General features: G+C 54.0%; 1 protein-coding gene across 5 annotated transcripts in view; it reads right to left on the minus strand.

The window, feature by feature from the left end:
• The window catches only part of ASXL2 (ASXL transcriptional regulator 2), a 70,697-nt gene that overhangs the window by 25,212 nt on the left and 25,725 nt on the right, over nucleotides 1-19,760 (minus strand). For 2 of the 5 annotated variants that reach the window (XM_062489563.1, XM_062489565.1), the window contains exons 3-4: nucleotides 11,188-11,296; nucleotides 10,044-10,194 (exon numbers count right to left, since the gene is read on the minus strand). The exons of 1 other annotated variant lie outside the window; for it this stretch is intronic. In XM_062489563.1, coding sequence (XP_062345547.1) covers nucleotides 10,044-10,194; nucleotides 11,188-11,296 — 260 coding nt within the window. Of the gene's footprint in view, nucleotides 1-10,043; nucleotides 10,195-11,187; nucleotides 11,297-16,796; nucleotides 18,832-19,760 lie in introns of those variants that run through there. 2 more of the 5 variants (XM_062489566.1, XM_062489564.1) reach the window with 2 other exon arrangements.

The raw sequence follows: 19,760 nt of genomic DNA on the forward strand, positions 1-19,760 counted from the left end.
CTGCCCACCCAGGAATTCCCTGGCTGGCACCAGCTCCTGTCCAGGGTAAATCTGAGCCCCAGTCCAGGCTGGGAACCTGCACAAGGTGCAGAGGAAGAGGAGAGAGCATCACTCTTTAACAGGAAATATGGGAATATTCAGGATATCCCAGGAAAGGAAGGTAGAGTCCCAGTGGGTGAGACATGGGAAGAAGTCCAGTCTAAACTACACAGAGTCTCTGGAGTGAAGCTTCTAGTTCCAGGAGATGGAACCTTTAAAGAGCCTCGTTACAAACAGCGAATTGGGGACAGGAATTAAACAACAGCTGCTCGAGTGATGTGAATGAACCAGTCTGGGACAGGAAAGCCTAAATCCCAGGATCTGGGGACACCTCCCACTGTCCCAGGCTGCTCCAGCCCCAATGTCCAGCCTGGCCTTGGGCACTGCCAGGGATGCAGGGGCAGCCACAGCTGCTCTGGGAATTCCACCCTGTGGAATTCCAGGGCCTGCCCACCCTGCCAGGGAACAATTCCTAATTCCCAGTACCCCATCCAGCCCTGCCCTGTGGCAGTGGGAGCCATTCCCTGTGTCCTGTCCCTCCATGCCTTGTCCCCAGTCCCTCTCCAGCTCTCCTGGAGCCCCTTCAGGCCCTGCCAGGGGCTCGGAGCTCTCCCTGGATCCTTCTCTCAAAAAGAAAAAACACAGAGTCAGCAAATTCCTGAAAGTCTCAGGCCATGAATTTAGGAGGTGACAAAACCCCCGAGGGATCAGGGCAACCAAACAAGGAAGGTTTGGTGGTGGGGGAGCCCTGCCATGGGGGATAATCAAGAGTCACCCATCAGGTAATTAATTACCACTTCCTGAGCAATCAGTTCCCAAGCTCCCTGGGATTCTCTGAACATTGAATACAGAGAACGGGAATCAAGGAAAATCTTCTGTTAAAAGAGTTACCTCAGAGTTCCCAAGAATTTCAAGAAATGGCTTTTAAAAAGCAGTTTGGTTATTGTATAAAAACAAAGAATTGGCAGAAGTGATGCTGGCACAGAGGAGAGACCTCCAGGGTCTCAAGGGGCTCCAGGACAGAGGTGCAAACCCACTGGTCAGACAGTTGTTCAACACAGAGATAAAGAATCTGGGCACGGATTTCAGGAATTCATGGAAGAGGATGACAGGGATGGCCCCTGGCTGTGCCAGGACAGGGCCAAGTTGGACACTGGGGAAAAGAAAAATCTCCAAAGGCAGGGGTGGAGGAAGAGCAGAGCTGTCTCCACACTGGGTCTGTGGATCCCAGCACACCCTGAGGGATCTGAACTGGTCCCACTCTGCTCTGACAGCTCATCAGGCACCTCCTGCAGACAGAGCCAGCTCCTCACTCACTGCTCATCTCCTGGATGATTCCTGTTCTGAGACACGGATCTTGGACCAGCCTTACTGCAAATCATCAAATCATTGGACCCGCACAGAGGACTGGAATGGTTTGGGTGGGATGACCTTAAATCCCACCCAGTGCCAGCCCTGCCATGGCAGGGACACCTCCCACTGTCCCAGGCTGCTCCAACCCCAATGTCCAACCTGGCCTTGGGCACTGCCAGGGATCCAGGGGTTGTGTCCATGGGTTCATCTGCTCCACCTCTGCAGCTCCAGATGGAAAAGCTGCACTTCACTCATTTGGGTAAAGTCAAGCTGAGCTAAAAATATGAAATCCCCCCTCAACTGTGCAGTCATGAGCTTAAAATATCCTAATTTTAAACAGCTAATGGGATCCAGATGTGTGACATGAAAAACTTGGAGGGAAGTCATTAAAACACACTTTGAGGAGCATGAGGTTAATCACAGAATCCTGGAATGGTTTGGGACGGAAGGGACCTCAGAGCCCACCCAGTGCCAGCCCTGCCACGGCAGAGACACCTCCCACTGTTCCAGGCTGCTCCCAGCAAAGGGACAGAAGGACAGGATACAGGGAATGGCTTCCACTGCCACAGGGCAGGGCTGGATGGGATACTGGGAATTGGGAATTGTTCCCTGGCAGGGTGGGCAGGCCCTGGAATTCCACAGGGTGGAATTCCCAGAGCAGCTGTGGCTGCCCCTGCATCCCTGGCAGTGCCCAAGGCCAGGCTGGACACTGGGGCTGGAGCAGCCTGGGACAGTGGGAGGTGTTTGGGTTGGAATTAAATGATCTTTAAGGTCCCTTCCCACCCAAAGCAGTGTGGGATCTCTGGTTCTATGAATTTAAAGATCAATAAGGCTTTGTGGAAGCAGAACAGAGGAGGATCCACTGGGAAGCAGCACAAACCAGCACAAGGACTTTTGGGAGGCTCCCCCTGGCCACGGTTCAGCAACAGCAACACCAAATTACCAGGGAGAGAAAAGAGAGAACCCCCTGTGCTGACACTGCACTGCACCTGGGCCTTGGTCAGCACACTGCTGGGAATCCTCAGGTGTAAAAAACACAGCAGGAACCCCAGCACACTCCCAGGGCACTGCTGGATGCTGGGCAGCTGCTACAGCGAGCCTGGGCTGCAGTGACTGCACCACTGCCCTTGGAGTAACGAGACAGCAAAGGGAATTAATTGTCCTGTGATTGCTCTGGAGAAGGAACCCCTGGAACCAGCACAGGCTGGAGTGTGCCTTGGGGATGCCCCAAGTGTGAAACCCCCGGGTGTGACAGTGCAGAGCCTTCTGCTTCTTCTCACAGTTCTTCAGAACAACCTCTTCTCTTTTTCAGTGCCACCGTGGCTGCCTGGGACACCACATGTGCTGAAGTCACGTCTGTCCCTGAGCTACAGCTGAGCACAGCGAGTCCCTCAAAGCTCAGCAAATCCCAAATCATCAACTCCCAGACAGGTTTGGGTGGGAAGGGACCTCAAAATCAATCCAGTGCCACTCCTGCCATGGCAGGGACACCTCCCACTGTCCCAGGCTGCTCCCAGCCCCATCCTACCTGTCCTTGGGCACTGCCAGGGATGAGCTAAGACTAAATTCAGTTCCTTCTTTGCCACTGAGGGAGCAGTTTGGATCTGCCACTATCAGAGCCCATCCAGTGGAGCTGCTCCAGCTCTTCCTATTTGCTAAGGAACAGCAAGGCCTGCACGTGGAACTCCCAGCCAGCAGCACTTCCACTCACACCCACACTGACTTCCATGGATTTGCAAAGGTGCATTAAAAACCCTTGGCAAGCCCAAAGGCTCCCAGTGGCTCCCAAAGGCTCTCAGAGGCTCTCAGAGGATCAAAAGGCTCCCAGAAGATCCCAGAGGCTCTCAGAGGATCCCAGAGCACACTGCTGGCCAGCCTGGGCTCCAGGCACTCCCACTTCCCCACAGGAATGTGCTGCTTGGGAAGGAAGGGAAAGTCTCCCTGTGCCCTTGGGCTGGCATGAGCACTGCTGGGACAGGGACGAGGGACAGGCAGGGACAGGGCAGAGGGACACACAGGGACAGACAGGGATATGCAGGGACAGGCAGGGATAGCCCCCTCCCCTCACAGCCCTGCCTCTCCTTGCCTGGGATCCCTCTGCTCAGAGCCAGCAGCAGTCCCAGCCCAGGTGGGGACAGCAGCACAAATGTCACCTGGCTGTGGGAATGTCAGGGATGAGTGGGACAGGCCCAGAGCCATCAGCTTCTGCAGGAGCTGGGATGATTGTGGAAGTCAGGAAACTGCTGTGGGCCGTGTCCTGAGAGGGGAAGATTTAACTATTAGCTAATCTTTAACTAATTCTTCAAATACTGAATAATTCATTGGACACAGACTCATTGCCCCCTGGCAGGGTGGGCAGGCCCTGGAATTCCACAGGGTGGAATTCCCAGAGCAGCTGTGGCTGCCCCTGCATCCCTGGCAGTGCCCAAGGCCAGGCTGGACATTGGGGTTGGAGCAGCCTGGGACAGTGGGAGGTGTCCCTGCCATGGCAAGAGTGGCACTGGATTGATTTTGAGGTCCTTTCCAACCCAAACCATTCAATAACTCCCTGAACTCCTGTCCTGGAAGATGACAAATCCAGAGGGCACAGGGAGTGTTCCCAGTTTGTCAGAAAGGGCAAAGATGTCTGGAGCATTAATTCCTGTTCTTCACCTCCCAAGATTTCATTCCCACAAATGGTGAAAACAGCCAAATCTGACTGGAAGGGAAACCTCACCAAGAAGCCCAACTGCAAAGTGCAGCTCCTTAGGAGAGCTCCTCAGAGCATCAGGAATCACAGGGAAGGACAGAGCTGGAAACGTGGAACGGGAGGAGAACCAAATGAAGCAGTTACAATAAAAACTGGGTTATGAATTGCTCAGAGTCCTTCAGAGGGGAAAGTGAGCAACCAAGTGTAGGAGAAATGAGAGAAATCCCAGAATCCCTGAGGCTGGAAAAGCCCTCCAAGCCCATCCAGTCCCAGCTGTGGCTGATCCCCTCCTTGTCCCCAGCCCAGAGCACTCAGTGCCACATCCAGGAATTCCTGGGACACCTCCAGGGATGGGCACTGCAAAGCTCCCTGGGCAGCCCCTGCCAAGGCCTGAGCACCCTTTCCATGGAGAAATTCCTGCTGCTGTCCAAGCTGAGCCTGCCCTGGCCCAGCCTGAGGCCAGTTCCCCTTGTCCTGTCCCTGTTCCCTGGAGCAGAGCCTGATCCCACCCAGATGTTTTGGGTCACTCGGGGAAAATCCTGCAACCCCCACCAATGGTTCTGATGTCCCCTCACTCAGCATTCTGCATTACTCTGTAGATGTATTTAATGCAGTTTATACATCAATCTTTTACTTTTCATAACAGTTGCACAAGAAATTCAATCAAACTCAGAGCATTTATGACAAGTCCCACTGCACACAGGATTTGCATGGAGCTGGTGCCAGCACTGGTGTGTGACGTGCTGGTGGCAGCTCAGTGTGACACAAACACTCCTGCTCCGAAGGGACACAGCTGCCAAAGCTGCCAGGTTCTGCTCCCAATCCCAGCCACTGCTCAGCACAAGGCACAGGGAAATGGCCAAGACAGCCCTGGGCTGTGCCAGCTCTGGGGTGGCAGCAGGGCCAGGGCAGTGTCTGTCCCCTGTGCTGGCACTGCTGGGACACCTCCAGTGCTGGGGACAGCTCTGGGCCCGTCCTGACAGGAGAGCCCTGGAGGGGCTGGAGCGTGTCCAGGGAAGGGAACGGAGCTGGGGAAGGGGCTGGAGCCCCAGGAGAGGCTGAGGGAGCTGGGAAAGGGGCTGAGCCTGGGGAAAAGGAGGCTCAGGGGGGACCTTGTGGCTCTGCACAACTCCCTGACAGGAGGGGACAGCCAGGAGGGGTCGGGCTCTGCTCCAGGGAACAGGGACAGGACAAGGGGAAATGGCCTCAGGCTGGGCCAGGGCAGGCTCAGCTTGGACAGCAGCAGGAATTTCTCCATGGAAAGGGTGCTCAGGCCTTGGCAGGGGCTGCCCAGGGAGCTTTGCAGTGCCCATCCCTGGAGGTGTCCCAGGAATTCCTGGATGTGGCACTGAGTGCTCTGGGCTGGGGACAAGGAGGGGATCAGCCACAGCTGGGACTGGATGGGCTGAAAATAAGCTAAATTAACTAAAAAAGGGGGAAAGGACATTCCTGTGTGCGGAGATCCCTGCTGAATTGCACAAGGGGATCCTCAGAAAGCAGCTTCCCCCCAGTCACATGCAGCAATTGCTGTATTTAGAAAAGCTGATATTTCCACCCAGTCTTCAGAGAGAAGAAGCAAAGTGTCAGAACCCAAACAATCCCTTTTTTTTTCCTCTTATTCCTGGCCCTTGGAGGACACCAAGCTGCCCCAGCAGAGCAGGTGCCACCCTGCAGCTGTGACCTGGCACCTCCCTGGCTCCCAGGGTTTGCTCTGTGCCAAGAGACAATGCAGAAATCTCCAGATCAGAGCAGTGTTTTAGCCCCAATTCCCATTTTCCCAAGCACAGGGCACTGCAGGGAGCACAGAGCAGCCTTTAACTGCTGCAGGTGCTTCTCTTCACTGCCCCACTCAACAAGGGCTCTTGCTCTCACCTATTTTAAGCTCACCCCAAATCTACCAACCTGTTTTCGGTACCTGACTCTTTACAGAGTTTATTGAGTTTATAGACACCCAATGTAGAGACTTTGAGCACTGAACTGGTCAGACAAAACTCTGGGAGCCAGGAGGGACCCTCAGATGTACAAAGGTTCAGACCAAGCTGATGCCTGGCTGATGGAGAAGGATTAGCCACAATCTGGCCTAGCTCATTTTCCCCTTTTCCCTTAAGACTGGCTTTTAGAATCTCATTTTTTTTCCCCCCATATTTTTCCTTTTTAACACAGAAACTCTGGTTTTTGCTGCAGGACTGCAGCTGTGCTTCATGACCACCACAACCTCCTGCAGCTTGTCCTGCACAACACTGGTGAGACAACACCAAAAGCACCTGGATGTGGCTTTTTCACACTTCAGCTTCCAGGATGGTTCAAAAACACCACAGAATCCCAGGATCCCACCAGCATCCCTTGAGAATCATGGAATTGTTTGGGTTGGAAAAGGCTTTGGAGAGCAGGGAGTCCCAGCCCTGCCCAGGCCACCACTGAGCCCTGTCCCCAAGTGCCACATCTGGAAATCCCTGCAGGGATGGGCACTCTATGAAACACCTTCTGAGCACCTTTTCCACGAAGGAATTGCCCCCAATATCCAACCTTCCCTCCCCGTGGTGAGCTGAGACATTTCCACCCAAAACACCTTCTTATTATCCCCAAAAAAAGCTGTTTTTATCACCAAACTCCAGCCACGAGGGAAGCAGCTGCTCCACCTCCAGGTGAGACAGGACACGGGGTCTGTGCCACCCTGAGGTGACAAAGAGGCCCCAAAAGGCCCTGCCAGGGCAGCTGTGCCCCAAGTCCCTCCCTTACCTGCACGGGGCAGTGCCTGGAGCTGCTCCATGACATTCCTGCTGCTCCCAGCCCCTGCTGGGGCCCATGGGGCTCCGCAGAGGCACCGAGGGCTCTGTCCTCCCTCCCAAAATCAAAGAGGTGCTTTGTGCAGCCAGCACATTTTGTTTTTGCACATATAAGGAAGTGGCTGCCGACAGTATCCGGACACATTTCCTGTTTCACTGGGATGAGCACAGCCCTGTCACGGAGGGCTCTGGCTTTTACCTCCACTCCCTCCTGGCACAGCCAAACCTTGCAGAAAGAACCAGCTGTGCCACCAAAACCCCGGGCGTGGGCTGGATCCCAAAGGGTTGGGAATGCTGCCCCAGCTCACCCTCACAGCTGAGGGAGCCAAGGGATGTGTTTGGGATATTCTCCATGCAGATTCTGTTAATGAGACAAGAGGTGTTTGTATGCTGCATGTCCCTGCATTCCAGGGCTGGTGCTCCACAGCTCCAGAGGAATCCTCATCACTGGAATGTGGTGCCTCAGTGGTTGAAAAGAACAAACAGATGGAACAAGAGAAAATAAAACCAGCAGGAAAAGGCTTGGGGGAACCTTGATCTCTGCCCTGCCTCTCCTGGTGTCCCAGGGTGAGGATGGGAGTTGGAATTCCCTCATTTCCACTTCCACTCCTCCGTGACTGCAGGGCAGGGGATGAACCATGGCTGGGGTGGAGCTGAGCCCATTTTCTGCTTCACTTCTGCTATTCGTGGCAACTTGCTGGCTATTAAATGTTACCTTTGTGTGGAGCAAGACCATGAAGCTGCAGTGTTGGCTGGAGGAAATGGAAAGAACCCTTCCAATGCGTGAAGGAAATGAAATACTGAAAATGAAAGAGAGCCCTTCCTGCAGAATTTGCAGAATTTACAGAATCCCAGACTGGTTTGAGATGGAGGGACCTTAAATCCCACCCAGTGCCACCCCTGCCATGGCAGGGACACCTTCCACTGTCCCAGGCTGCTCCAACCCCAATGTCCAACCTGGCCCTCAGCATGGCCACCACAACTCTTTACATCCATGCCAGGACTGCAGCTGCTCCAGGACAGAGAACTGGTGGCTCCACTTGCCGAAAATTACCCCAAAATGTCACTGAGTGCCTCAGGAAGGTGATTCACAGAGATCTGAATTTAGAAAAGCTTCAGGCAGAGATTGCCTGAGCTTTACAGAATCCCAAAACCCTTGAGGGTGGAAAATCCCTCCCAGTCCATCCAGTCCCAGCTGTGGCTGATCCCCTCCTTGTCCCCAGCCCAGAGCACTCAGTGCCACATCCAGGAATTCCTGGGACACCTCCAGGGGTGGGCACTGCAAAGCTCCCTGGGCAGCCCCTGCCAAGGCCTGAGCACCCTTTCCATGGAGAAATTCCTGGTGCTGTCCAAGCTGAGCCTGCCCTGGCCCAGCCTGAGGCCATTTCCCCTTGTCCTGTCCCTGTTCCCTGGAGCAGAGCCCGACCCCCCCTGGCTGTCCCCTCCTGTCAGGGAGTTGTGCAGAGCCACAAGATCCCCCCTGAGCCTCCTTTTCCCCAGGCTCAGCCCCTTTCCCAGCTCCCTCAGCCTCTCCTGGGGCTCCAGCCCCTTCCCCAGCTCCATTGCCTTCCCAGGACACGCTCCAGCCCCTCCAGGGCTCTCCTGTCACAAGAACTGGACCCAGATGTTCACTCCCAACCTCTGCTGGAACATCTGGGCTGCTCTGAATCCCCCCAGCGGGGGATGGCAGAGTTCAGTGCCTGGGAGGATGAATCCATATGGAATGTTGGTTCAGGAAGGACCATCACAGGCCCTGCTCAGGAACTGGGAGAGGAAACAGAGACACAACAAACTCCCAGGGGGGGAGGTGCAGCTCCAGAAATCCCTGGGCCCAGAGCAGCCAATCCTGCTTTGTTCTGCATGGAATTCTGAAAGGGATGTGAAGGACCAGCAGGGAATTCCTTGGAGGGAGTGAACATGGGAAGTTCACTCACCCTTCAGAGCTGCTCACACAGGGACACGTTCAGGAGCCACGCTGGCCACAGCTGCTCTTCTGATTCCTTCATCATTTCTAATTCCCTCAGCTCTGGGTGCTCACCACCTTCAGAGCATCAGCACCCACAAATCAGGACTTTAAGGAAAAGCCAAAAGTGCCATTCCAGGAAAAACCATCAGTACCAGACCTCAGAGAGGAGCAACCCTTTTTTTTTTTTTTTTTTTTTTTTTTTTTTTTTTTTTTTACTTTCACATTGTCTTGTTTTGGGTACTTCTGGCAGCTGTTTCAGGCTAAGAATTCCATTCCTTCTCACCTGGGTTCCTCCTGCCTTTTCAGTCCTTTGGTAATGTGATGTATACAACTTTTATCTCAAATCTCTACATAAAGATCTCTTTAAAGTATACATAAGTTTCCTCACAGGCTTTTACCTAATATTGTAACATTGGAAATAGAGGAAAAGTAGCCAGAATACCCCTTATTGACCAAGTATTTTGAGAGGATTTGTTAAAAATGAAAATATTTCTACCTTACTGACCATATACTAGGAGAGGATTTGTTAAAAATGAAAATGTTTCAACCAGACTACCTACAGCTTTCCTGTCAAAGGATGGATTTGGAGTCAAGTTGAATTTCTAAGGTTCTTGTAACATTTTCCTGGTGATTTCAATGCTCACAACTCCAGCCAGCACAGTTTGGTTTTGGTGTTGGCCTGAAGGGCAGGGCTGGGTGGGGTGACCTCCCTGGGAAGGGTTTGGCAGCTCTGGGACAGCTCTGGGACCCCTCAGCCTCACCCAGCAGTGCCAGGGCACTGGAAACTCCTTTTAAATAATGTCCTGCCTCAGGCAAGGACCTCTGTGCATGAGCGAGGGGAGCAGGAAGAAGGAAAAGAGTGAATTAAGGGTGAACACTAATCACAGTAAACTAAATATCCAACTATTGAGGGAGAGCAGCCTGAAGCAGGCCAGGAGTCACACTCAAACCCTCCAGGACCCGGCAGCAGGGATCCCCCAGGGATGCAGAGATGGCAGGGAAAGCCTGGCAGGAGCAGCCTGGGATGCGTCAGAGCCTGCAGCACACCTGGCACAGGTACCCATCCCTTCCCTGCCCGCCTTGGGGCATCCAAACCTGCAGCAGCAGCAGCTGGGGCTGTTCTGAGACCAGAGGTGTGCTGGACACACCCCTGCAGGCTTTTCCCCCACCTGGAGCAGGTCGAAGCTGCCCTCCCAGGACAGGAACTCACCTTTCCTTTTCCACCTGCTCCTCTTGCCGTCCTTGGTGGCGCAGCCGTCGCTGCTGGAGCTGCTGTGCTCCGAGCTCTGCGAGTCTGAGTGGCCATCACTGCTCTCCTCAGAGCCCTCTGACAGCTCCTTCAGCCCATCGGGGATGTCCTTCTGCCAGGGGACACGACAGAGCCACAGCGCCGTCAGGCAGGGCACAGGGACAACAAATCCCCTAAAACCACACGGCTTTTGTTCACCAAGCACCAGCTGGGACCCTTTAATGCCCCACAGCTGCTTCAGTGCTGGCCCCAAACCCTCCTGGGAGTCCCTGGGAATGCTGAATGAAGGTGACACGTCCTGAGCTCTGTCCCCACTGTCACCTCCCAGGTGATTCCTCAGCTGCCCTTCCCGAATTCCCTGATCACCGACTCAAACACCTCCCTCAAAAATGGAGGGACAGGACACAGGGAATGGCTTCCACTGCCAGAGAATGGGATACTGGGAATTAGGAATTGTTTCCTGGCACAGGGTGGAATTCCCAGAGCAGCTGTGGCTGCCCCTGCATCCCTGGCAGTGCCCAAGGCCAGGTTGGACACTGGGGCTGGAGCAGCCTGGGACAGTGGCAGGTGTCCCTGCCATGGCAGGGCTGGCACTGGGTGGCCTGCAGAGACCAAATCAGGAATGGTGTGAGCCAGCTTCCTTCTAGCATTTAAAATACAGCTCATTTTTAAAGATGCCATCCAGACAATTCCCCATTATTCCCTCTCTGACTGGCTCCGAGGACAAGGTGATTTTTCATCTCTAGATACAAACTTCATTAACATTTTAATTACTCTTTCACTTCTGGGACAGTTAATTACCATCAGCAAACTGCACTGTGGATAAAGAGGAGCATCTGCAACTGAGAAGGGAGGGATCAGTTCCCTTTTGGGATTACCCTGGATAATTTGGACATCAGCAGGAATTTCCCCAGGGAAAGGGTGGGCAGGGGCTGCCCAGGGAGCTTTGCAGTGCCCATCCCTGGAGGTGCCCAAGGAATTCCTGGATGTGGAGGCTGAGGACAAGCTTGGACTCCACGATCCCTTTGGGTCTTCCCAACCTCAGGGACTCTGGGATCCCGACCCAAACCTTTTTTCCAGCAATGCCCTGAGCCCTGGCACTCACCTTGAGGGTGTAGACTCCCATACGTCCCGGGACCTTGTAGAAGATGCCCTCCTCACCCCGGGAGTTGGTGTGCAGCATGGCATTCAGGCAGGCCAGGGGGGATGTCCCACTGCAGAGAGACCCCAGGAGTGTCCCCGTGCTGCTGGGGAGCCCCCCAGCCCCCCTACATCCCATTCCTAAAGGGAATACAGAGCCACAGAGCCCCCAGGGTCTCCACATCCCATTCCTAAAAGGAATACAGAGCCACAGGGACCCCACATCCCATTCCTAAAGGGAATACAGAGCCACAGAGCCACAGGGACCCCACATCCCATTCCTAAAGGGAATACAGAGCCACAGGGACCCCACATCCCATTCCTAAAGGGAATACAGAGCCACAGAGCCACAGGGACCCCACATCCCATTCCTAAAGGGAATACAGAGCCACAGAGCCCACAGGGACCCCACATCCCATTCCTAAAGGGAATACAGAGCCACAGAGCCCACAGGGACTCCACATCCCATTCCTAAAGGGAATACAGAGCCACAGAGCCCCCAGGGACCTCACATCCCATTCCTAAAGGGAATACAGAGCCACAGAGCCCACAGGGACTCCACATCCCATTCCTAAAGGGAATACAGAGCCACAGAGCCCCCAGGGACCCCACATCCCATTCCTAAAGGGAATACAGAGCCACAGAGCCCCCAGGGACCTCACATCCCATTCCTAAAGGGAATACAGAGCCACAGAGCCCACAGGGACTCCACATCCCATTCCTAAAGGGAATACAGAGCCACAGGGACCCCAGGGACCTCACATCCCATTCCTAAAGGGAATACAGAGCCACAGGGACCCCACATCCCATTCCTAAAGGGAATACAGAGCCACAGAGCCACAGAGCCCAAAGGGACCCCACATCCCATTCCTAAAGGGAATAGAGAGCCACAGAGCCACAGAGCCCACAGGGACCCCACATCCCATTCCTAAAGGGAATACAGAGCCACAGGGACCCCACATCCACATCCCATCCCTAAGGGCAATAAAGCTGAAGCTGCCACAAGAAGCACCAGGGAAATCAGCCCATGGATGCTGCAATCCCAGGAAAAAGCAAACAAAAACTCCCTCCATGTTCAGGCTCTCCAAGACTTCTCTGCCAAACATCAAAACTGGGCACAGGAACCTTCCAAGCTCTGGGTTGAGCTGGGGATGGGCTCCAGAAGGATTCCAGGCTGTGTTGAGGGTGTTTTTTCCCCAAAAGAACCCGTTCTGTACTGGAACAAGGGTTGTGGGGCAACAGATGGGAACCAATTGTGCAATTCCCCCTGGGAAGGGGCAGCTCTGCAGTCCCAGACAGGAGAGAGGAGACAGATCCATCTTCTCACCAGGTTCGAGGGGGTTTTGTTTGGTTTTTGTTGGGGTTTGAAGCCATCCTGCTGCAGACAGGAGCAGGCCCAGCTGTGTCCCCAAGGCAGGGACATGAGCAGGGACAGGAGGGTCACAGCCTCTGCCAGCCTGGGGGCCCTGCTGGCAACCACATGGGGACCCTGCACAGAGCTCGGGGAATTCCTCACCTCCCAAAGCCCAGGTGGGCAAGAGGCCAGTGACCCCTGGGCTGTGCCAGCTCTGGGGTGGCAGCAGGGCCAGGGCAGTGCCTGTCCCATGTGCTGGCACTGCTGGGACACCTCCAGTGCTGGGGGCAGCTCTGGGCCCCTCCTGACAGGAGAGCCCTGGAGGGGCTGGAGCGTGTCCAGGGAAGGGAACGGAGCTGGGGAAGGGGCTGGAGCCCCAGGAGAGGCTGAGGGAGCTGGGAAAGGGGCTGAGCCTGGACAAAAGGAGGCTCAGGGGGGACCTCAGAGCCCCTGGCAGGGCCTGAAGGGGCTCCAGGAGAGCTGGAGAGGGACTGGGGACAAGGCATGGAGGGACAGGACACAGGGAATGGCTTCCACTGCCACAGGGCAGGGCTGGATGGGATACTGGGAATTAGGAATTGTTCCCTGGCAGGGTGGGCAGGCCCTGGAATTCCACAGGGTGGAATTCCCAGAGCAGCTGTGGCTGCCCCTGCATCCCTGGCAGTGCCCAAGGCCAGGTTGGACATTGGGGCTGGAGCAGCCTGGGACAGTGGGAGGTGTCCCTGCCATGGCAGGGGTGGCTCTGGGTGGGATTTGAGGTCCCTTCCCACCCAAACCTGTCTGGGATTTGATGTTTGGATGACTGATTTGATGATTTAATGATTTGATGATCTGCTGCTGCTCCCAACCCCTCCCAGCCTGTGGATCCCAGGAATCCTTCCCATTCCCATTCCCAGGGCAGGGTGGCAGCAGCAATCCAAGCACCTCAAGGAGCCCAGAGCCAATTTGGGAGCTCCCCCAGGATGAAGCCTTGGCAGGAACAGCTTTACTCAAGCTTTGCTAAAGCTTTCCTCCCCTGCCATCTGCACTGCTCCTACCCCACTGATTCCCTGTTTAACAGCTTCTCCCAGTTTTTTATTTTGTTTGCCCAGGTTTGCCCATGTCCTGTGCCTGTCTCTGTCCCCTGAAAGCTGCCCCAAGGCTGGCACTGCTCCAGCCTGGCAGAGCCTGGCAGGAAATCTCTGTGGTTAAAACTAGGCAACAAATCCCAGGGAAGTCAGAAATGGAACTGGGCTGATGGGGGAGAACTTGTACTGTCACAGCTCATCCTCCTGCCTGGTGAGACCTCTGCATCCCATGGAACCATTCCAGGAGCAACCATCCTGTTCTCATGACATCCAGCACTTAGAGACCTCCAAACTGGGAACAGGAACCTCAGACTGGGCACAGGAACCTCCAAAACAGAATCAGGAACCCCAAACTGGGCACAGGAACCTCCAAACTGGGAACAGGAACCTCAGACTGGGCACAGGAACCTCCAAAATAGAATCAGGAACCCCAAACTGGGCACAGGAACCTCAGACTGGGAACAGGAACCTCAGACTGGGCACAGGAACCTCCAAAATAGAATCAGGAACCCCAAACTGGGAACAGGAACCTCCAAACTGGGAACAGGAACCTCCAAAACAGAACCAGGAACCCCAAACTGGGCACAGGAACCTCAGACTGGGAACAGGAACCTCCAAACTGGGAACAGGAACCTCAGACTGGGCACAGGAACCCCAAACTGGGCACAGGAACCTCCAAACTGGGCACAGGAACCTCCAAACTGGGAACAGGAACCTCAGACTGGGAACAGGAACCCCAAAGTGGGCACAAGAACCCCAAAGTGGGCACAGGAATCTGCCCCTGGAGCCCTGGCAGTGCCCAAGGCCAGGCTGGCCATTGGGTTTGGATCATCTGCTGCTGCCTGCCACAGAGAGTGTTGGATCAGTGAAGATTTCCCTGTCATGCAGCTAAAAATCCCCAATTTAAGAGATCTCTGGAATTTACAGACCGGTGAATTCCACGTCAATTGTAATATTTTTTACATTTTTGCCTGACCAAGGGGTTTTGATAAGCTGTGAATATTTATTCTCTTCTGGAAAGGACCCTTTCCCACATCCTTTGCCTGGTGAGAGGGCACAGTGCTCCCAAGGGCAGCTCCAGCAGGTGACAGTCCCCGTGCCAGCAGCACAGGCACATTCCTGCTTTCCTGTGCCTGCTGGAAGGGCTAAAGCACACTTTGGAGGTGTTTGCAGTTGGGCACAAGGAATTGTTCTGGGCTCTGCCCTGCCCACGATGTCCCTGAACTGCCCAACACCTCTGACCCACATAAACCGTGGCTTCCCCCCGAGAATTCCCAAATTTCAGCCACTCCTTCTACAGGACATGTGAAACTCCATGTTAAATCCGAAGCAGGGAAAAGGGGTTTGAGTGGGAAATGAGGGATGTGGTGAGGAGTCTGCTCTGGGAGCTGCAGGGGAGCGGGAGGAAGGAGCTGCAGGATCCCATTTCCCACTGTGTAATCCCCTGGAGCATCCCTTCTCCTCTGGAATCCCTCTGGATCATCCCTTTTCCCATTCCAATCTCCCAGGAATCCCTTTTCCCATTCCAATCCCTATGCAATCCCTTTTCCCATTCCAATCTCCCAGGAATCCCTTTTCCCATTCCAATCCCTATGCAATCCCTTTTCCCACTGCAATCTCTTCCCCCTTCCAATCTCACTGGATCAACGCTTTTCCTCCTGCAATCCCTCTGCAATCCCCTTTCCCATTCCAATCCCCCTGCAATCCCTTTTCCCATTCTAATCCCTCTGCAATTCCTTTTCCTATTCCAACCCCTCTGGAATCCCTTTACCCATTCCAATCCCCCTGGATTCCCTTTCCCCACCAGTCCTCCTCCAAAGCCTCAGGACTGAGGTGACTTCTCCAATTCTCAAACAGAAGTGGGACCAAACCCTTCCCTCCTGCTTCCCCTCGGGATGTATTTGGATTTCCCAGCCCTCTCCCAGTCCATCCCACAGGGATTTCTCTCTCTCCCAAGGTGACTTTGCTCTCCAGCTCCATTTTCCCAGCCCAGCAGACCCTGGAGTGACTCTGCTGGGGGATCCTGCAGGCACAGATCCTGCAGGGCAGGCACAAGCCCCTGGGAATGCCCTGGTTTACCCCAGAGAGGTCACCCAGCCCCAGGGAAGGTTCAGCAGTGCCAAGGGAAGCTCCCGACAAAGAATCCCCCAGGAATCATTTTCCTGCCTCGGTCAAGACTCTGCTCAGGGCAGAATTTCCCACTTTTCCCTTTGGAGCATCCACCTGTTCTATGAGTCAGAATTTCCCACTTTTTCATTCAAAGCACTCCACCTGTTCTGTGAGTCAGAATTTCCCACTGTTCCCCTTGGAGCATCCCCCTGTTCTGTGACTCAGGGGAGAATTTCCCACTGTTCCCCTTGGAGCATCCCCCTGTTCTGTGACTCAGGGGAGAATTTCCCACTGTTCCCCTTGGAGCATCCCCCTGTTCTGTGACTCAGGGGAGAATTTCCCACTGTTCCCCTTGGAGCATCCCCCTGTTCTGTGACTCAGGGGAGAATTTCCCACTGTTCCCCTTGGAGCATCCCCCTGTTCTGTGACTCGGGGGAGAATTTCCCACTGTTCCCCTTGGAGCATCCCCCTGTTCTGTGACTCAGGGGAGAATTTCCCACTGTTCCCCTTGGAGCATCCCCCTGTTCTGTGACTCGGGAGAATTTCCCACTGTTCCCCTTGGAGCATCCCCCTGTTCTGTGACTCGGGAGAATTTCCCACTGTTCCCCTTGGAGCATCCCCCTGTTCTGTGACTCAGGGGAGAATTTCCCACTGTTCCCCTTGGAGCATCCCCCTGTTCCCCTGTTGTGTGAGTCAGGGCTCCCCCCAGGGTGCAGCCACCCCCCATTCCCAGGGCTGGCAATGCCAGGAGCAGGACACGGGGCAGGGTTAGGGAAGCAGCAGCAGCAGCAGCTCCTTTGCCAGGTTCCATTTTCCCAACATGCAGCACCCCACAGGAGCAGCACAAACCCCACATGCAAACCCCAAACAGGCAGCAGGGACAGGGGCACAGCCAGCCAGGAGCTCCCAAGCCCAGGGGGTTCCCAGCTGGGGGAGCACAGCGTTGGTTACTCGGGGGTTACTCCAGGGTTACTCCCAGGAGCAGGCTCGGGATTAGGGAATGGCAGGGGTGTTATGGGAACGAGCAGCTGGGTCTGGTCTTACCTTCTGCAGGTGGAGTGCGGCCCAAAAAAAGGAGAGAAACACCCCTTTAACAACTTCAGCAAAACAATGGACTCGTAAGCAGCCCAGCCCAAACCTCCCCCCTCCACCACAAACACATCCCAAAGTTTGGGGCAGCTGCAGGGACCCAGGGGAGGGAGGAGAACCTGCTTCCATGTGGAAGCTTCATGGCCATCTTCACCTGGGAATGAACTTTGGGAAAGCCAGGTGAGCCCTGGGGATGTGGAAACACCTTGGAGTAGGAATTTACTCACTCCTTATCCTCCATTGCAACACAGCAGCCCCACACCCCAAACTCCAGCGATTCACGGAGCAGGAGCTTCCTTACCCCACGGGCTCCCCAAAAATGTCCATTACTGCACACCTGGAGTGGCCCCCCATGTGGATACACCTCGGAGCAGGAATTTACTCACTCCTTATCCCCCACTGCAGGGAACACAGCAGTCCTGCACCCCAAACTCCAGGGGTTTCCTTACCCCACGGGCTCCCCAAAAATGTCCATTACTGCACACCTGGAGTGCTCCCCACAGCCCCAGGGCAGCTGCAGTGCCTGACACTCTGCACCCACCCTGCCACAGCAGCACCAGGGGGGGATTGGGTGCACACCAGGATTTTGGGGGTTCCTGGAGCTGCTGGGTGCCCCCAGAGCAGGAATGGGAGTTCAGGAGCCACACTTGGAGCACAGTGTCCAAGGAAATACCTGGGATGGGGATCAGTCTGGAGGACACCACAAAGCTCTCAGAACACACTGAAGTTGGACTCATTAAGAGCTTTAATTAAAGCTCTGTCACCACAACCAGGTCTGAGCTGCAGGAGCATCAGAGACTGGGATATGGGGAGTCCTGGCCAGGAACAGAATCCCATCCCAGCCTTCCCATCAGTGGGTTCCAGGTGCACAGGCTGGCTTTGAGCAGCCCCAGGACCACAGCTCTGGTGTCCACAGGTCCTGCCCAGGTCCCTCCTCAGCCCCAGGGAATGGGAACCAGCAAGCAGAAGAGAAGCTCCTTCCTCCCGGGCTTTTGGGGCCCAGAAGTAAAATTTAAGTGGTTTTGGGATCCTCTCTATATTTCTGCTACAAAACACAAGGCAGCCTGTACTGAAGAGAAACCCCAAATCCAGGTATTATTTTATTATTTATTTTTATTATTTTTAATAATTATTTTAATATTTATTCATATTTTATTTTATATTTATTTTATTAATTATTTAATTGTTTAAAATTTTTCTTTTTTATTATTTCTTCATTATGTTTCAGCTCTGGTGTTCTCCAGGAGGGAGAGCCAAGCTCTGAGGCTCCTCACCAGCAGAGGAAGCACCAAGAATCAAGTTTTCCATGTGAGAATCTTTAACTGAAGCTGGTCTCTGAGTTTTGCTTAAGTCAAACTGACCATTCACTTCATTTTTAAAGAAGAAATTAAAACCACATACTCCTCTTGCAACACTGCATATCCTCCTGCACAGCAGGAAAACTTCTCTGCAGTTTTATCCTGGAAAAACAGCAAAAAGTGCTACAAGCATGCTGGGCTGGGCTGAGAGAAGGGGAAGGAATATTCTGCCAGTTCTGGATTTCACACTTTGTACCAGGGATGTGCAGAGTCACCTGAGGAGCTCCTCCAGCAATAATTGTATTTAATCCTCCCTGCCAGGGGCAGCACCCAACTTTCCTGTAGCAATTGTCTTGCTGAACTATTCAATTTCAAACCAACATTTTGCCCTATATTTATTTATTATTATGGATTCTACCAACTCATCTCTGTCTCTGCACAGACCCTGAGTGGTTCAGCACCAAGCCCTTGTTCCCAGTCCCTCTCCAGCTCTCCTGGAGCCCCTTCAGGCCCTGCCAGGGGCTCCGAGCTCTCCCTGCATCCTTCTTCTCTCCAGGGAAAGGGGAATTTGTTGGAAGTATTTTCCTTGTGGGATGTTTCAGTGTTTGGCTCTGGGTTCCTTGGGATTGTGGCTGCAGCCCTGGAGCAGCTCCGTGCCCTCCTCTGGGCTCTCTCCAGGTGCTCCAGAAAAGCCAAACCCCACTGTGAGCTGCAGGGATTCCCTGGGGACCTCCCTGCTGCAGCCCCAATCCCAAGGAACCCAGAGCCAAACACTGAACCATCCCACAAGGAAAATGCTTCCAACAAATTCCCCCTTTCCCATTGGTAAAACGTCGTGAAAGAGCCACAGGATCCCAGCTGGGAGTGGGAAATCCTGCACAGGACAACCCCAAGAGGGTGGAAGTGTTTTTATGGACATTTTACCAGACCCACACTCCAAAAAAACCTCCCTCAGGGGGATCTGAGGTCACCCAGGCTGGTGATTCCTCAGGAAGGAACATCTGGGTGTCCCTGTCCTACCCCAGACACTCAAGGTAAGCAATACCCAACTCCTGGGACAAGATCCCAGGGTGTGCCAGGACACAGGGAATGGCTCCCACTGCCACAGGGCAGGGCTGGATGGGATACTGGGAATTAGGAATTGTTCCCTGGCAGGGTGGGCAGGCCCTGGAATTCCACAGGGTGGAATTCCCAGAGCAGCTGTGGCTGCCCCTGCATCCCTGGCAGTGCCCAAGGCCAGGCTGGACATTGGGGCTGGAGCACCTGGGACAGTGAAAAAGGAAATTTAGCTTCTGTGCCTTTTTTCCCCCCTCAAAAAATGGTTCAAGAGCCTGATTTTTTATGTCAGAAATCCCATGGCCATGTGAAGTGGATATTTGAAGTGGATATTTAAAATTCAGTATCCAGAGCATCCTGTCTGCTCTCATTTCAGAGATGGACTCAGTGCTTTAATTATTTCCTTCTTTAAGCAGTATTCGGGTAAAACCAGCTCCTGGTTTGGCCAGAGGCTCCCAGGATGGTGCTCTCCATAAAAATCCAAGGAAAAAACTGAATATTATTGGCTACTGAGAGGAAAAGCCAGCAGAGGTATCTTCCAAAAAGCTCATTTTGATTCGATGCT

The sequence above is a fragment of the Cinclus cinclus genome, chromosome 3 (genome assembly GCF_963662255.1).
Source record: "Cinclus cinclus chromosome 3, bCinCin1.1, whole genome shotgun sequence".
Classification (NCBI taxonomy): Eukaryota; Metazoa; Chordata; class Aves; order Passeriformes; family Cinclidae; genus Cinclus; species Cinclus cinclus.